The sequence below is a fragment of the Mandrillus leucophaeus genome, unplaced genomic scaffold, assembly GCF_000951045.1.
Source record: "Mandrillus leucophaeus isolate KB7577 unplaced genomic scaffold, Mleu.le_1.0 Scaffold194, whole genome shotgun sequence".
In the NCBI taxonomy this organism is placed as follows: domain Eukaryota; kingdom Metazoa; phylum Chordata; class Mammalia; order Primates; family Cercopithecidae; genus Mandrillus; species Mandrillus leucophaeus.
In genome coordinates this window covers 2870127-2873096 of record NW_012101965.1, presented here as the reverse complement: position 1 = coordinate 2873096, position 2970 = coordinate 2870127, and the positions used below count along the sequence as shown (strand labels likewise).

General features: G+C 36.7%; 1 protein-coding gene across 1 annotated transcript in view; it reads right to left on the bottom strand.

The window, feature by feature from the left end:
* The window catches only part of MAP3K5 (mitogen-activated protein kinase kinase kinase 5), a 298421-nt gene that overhangs the window by 110201 nt on the left and 185250 nt on the right, over positions 1-2970 (bottom strand). The window contains exon 13 of the mRNA XM_011978430.1: positions 846-941. Coding sequence (XP_011833820.1) covers positions 846-941 — 96 coding nt within the window. The remainder of the gene's footprint in view (positions 1-845; positions 942-2970) is intronic.

Here is a 2970-nt window from a genome sequence, read left to right as displayed (position 1 = left end):
TTTTTTTTCCCTTACCATATGTTTTATAATAATAAAGATAAAGCTTGAGCCAAGAATTGTGGATTCAACAAACACTTTTCTTTTTCACACCAAGATAAAAATAAACGACTGTATATTGTAGCTAGTGTATCAGTCATTTATAATGAAGTTAAATAGTAATTATTTAAATAAGAACAATCCCCAGCAAAATTCTGAGTCCAAACTAACTTTCACCTATACTTTGGCTTCTAAATTATCACTCACTTCTCTAGTTTCCCACAGTCATAGTGTTCTAAAGAAGTAAGAAGAATTTAATTATTAGCCCAAGGGAAACATACAATGGAGAAAAACACAAACATACAATGCAGTCCATGGATTTTTGGATGATCTCTTTTGTTGGTATAGATCAGATCACCGGCTCTTAACCCAGGCTTCACCCCCACCAGAACACCCAATATAATTAGTCTGAGGTGGGGGCCATGTATGTTTTTTCAAAGCTTACCAGGTGAATCTAACTAATACGAGCCAAGGTAAAGAGGTACTATTGTATATGATACTGAGATGATTTATATCAGTAAGTGAGCACTTAAAGTATGCATTATAATATTTAACAATTAACCAGTAAGTCTTGGTTAATGTTTCATCTGTGGGAAAATAAGTTATGACTAAGATAAAGTTTGACTTATTAAAGAAACCCCCCCAAAATCTGTTAAATTTATGACATAATTATAAAATATTAGCCCAAATAAAATATTTATATAACCACATAGCCATGAATTCTTCACAGAAGGTACATGTTCACTCATTAGTTGAAAATAATGATCAGGTAAGAAGAATCTTTTTCACACACAATGATTAATACATACTTTTTACAATGAAGTTCTGTACAGAAATAGATTTGGAAATCATCAGAATTGTGGAGCACATAAAGAAAGCAGCATCTTTCTTCAAATTTAGAAATACTGAAACAAACAAACAAAAAACCATTATTCAGAGACCTATCAATTCTTCTATGGTCCTATGATGAAAAAGAAGTAAGTTTTAAATTCAATCCCATTTATATCTATGTTGTTTATAACAAGCAGTTATAAATAGCACTTTAAAAAGTGACATTTCCTGCACCACACTACTAAAATTATTTACTCTTCTGAGAGGTGTCCTCCTCCTCATGTCTGCAGAGGAGGTCTGCTCTAGGGTGTTGTAAGCACACGTAAACTACACATCCTTTCAACAGAGCAGGGAAAGGCGTCCTGCCTACTACAGTATTCTGTGTGCTGGGAGGAAAAGCATAAATATCAACTGGCTGGCCGACCTCAGTGATTCTGGTGCTATGCAATCTGTAGAACAATGAAATGTTTCTGAAGCTAGGCAGGCAATTTGTGGAGGCAGTAAAAGCACCTCATTCGTTATAGAGATTTTAGAGGAGTGAAGCAATGCACAAGTGCGCTTGGTTAGGACTCAGTGAGTGGCTGACTTTATGGCACCACAAAACAGTTTTGAGTCAGCCCACTAGGCCATGCTGTTTTATGCCAGAGATTGGCAACCATTTTCTGTAACAGGCCAGATAGTAAAATACTCTAGGTTTTGCAGGCCAAACTATGTAATTCTGCTGCTGAAGCATAAAAGCTGCCTAAGAGGATGCATAAATGAATGAACATGGCTGTGTTCCAATAAAACTTTATTTACAAGACAGGTGGGTGACCAGATGTAGTCCATGGGGCATAGTTTGTCAACCCTTATTTTATGCCTTTGTGCCTGCTGTTCCTTCCATTTGGAATGCATGTCGTCTTTTACTTTTAAAAGAAAACTCTATTCACGATTTAAGGCCCAGCTTAGACCTTACCTTCTCTCCCTGCCCTACTTCTGCCCTAAACAGAAAGACTTCCTTTTACACCTGTGTTTCTGAGTTTACTTCTTTCATTGCTCTTCTCACACTGTTTTGTCATGAGTTGTTAAACGTCTGTTCCTCTCCCTGCTGGGCTGTGAGTTCTTCAACAGAGGAGTTGATGTCTTAGTCATTTTTGTATATTTGGCAGAACAGGACTCAACATTTGACACGCAGCTCGTGCTCAGTTAATGCCCACTAACTCGAGCTGTGCAAGTTCTGAGGTGACACAAGGCAAGCTGCTGACCTAGTTGGATTTTCTTCCATAGTTTGTCATCTCTTCTTTATGGAGGAGGAGGCCAGGAAAAATGAGCTCTCTTTGAAGTCACAGACTACAACTCAAGTTTCTCAGCATATAAGCCAGCAATAGTCAGATACTAGCAGCCTATGTCTAAGTCATAAATCACAACAACTGTTACACAGGGCTACCACACCTAATTAAAGAAAATGTATTCACTGGAAAACAGATATGATAAAGTGAAATTTACATTTACCATACTTTCTTAAGTGGATTGCTTAAAAATGCAGCAATAAATAGTGAGTGCCTTGTTAGACTGGCTTTAAAAATTAAATATTAAGAGTACAGCTTTATTTGAGAAAGTATCGACCAAAAGATATATAATGAGTCAGTCCATCATCTTGCTTCTTTCTGTTCAGATCATTCATGAGGTAACAGGTAGCTTTACCAGGAGAACTCTAATTATTAGTGACTCAGACCGCTGTACCAATTTATGCTCTAATAAAACCAATTATTATTATTCCAAAAGCAACAGGATATTGCATAACCAGGCTGCAAAAATCTGTTGTCTCTCATTGCTATGACGTGGGGGTAAACAGTAGTAAGCACATCTAACTTGGTCTGAAATTTGCAAGAGTTGATTCAGCATGAGCTTCAATAGAACAATTATTTAAAGACTTAACCACTGACTCTTGATTCTTAAAAAAAATCTTATTTCTAAATCCCAAGAAATGGCATTTTCTGAGCTACTGGCATTGGGACAGCAGTCAGAACTGAACCAAACTAAACTTCACCACTGTAATCTCAAGATCAGTGCAGGAAAGTGACCTCATGGAAAGTTTTTTGTTTTTTTTTAAATGGACTCCTT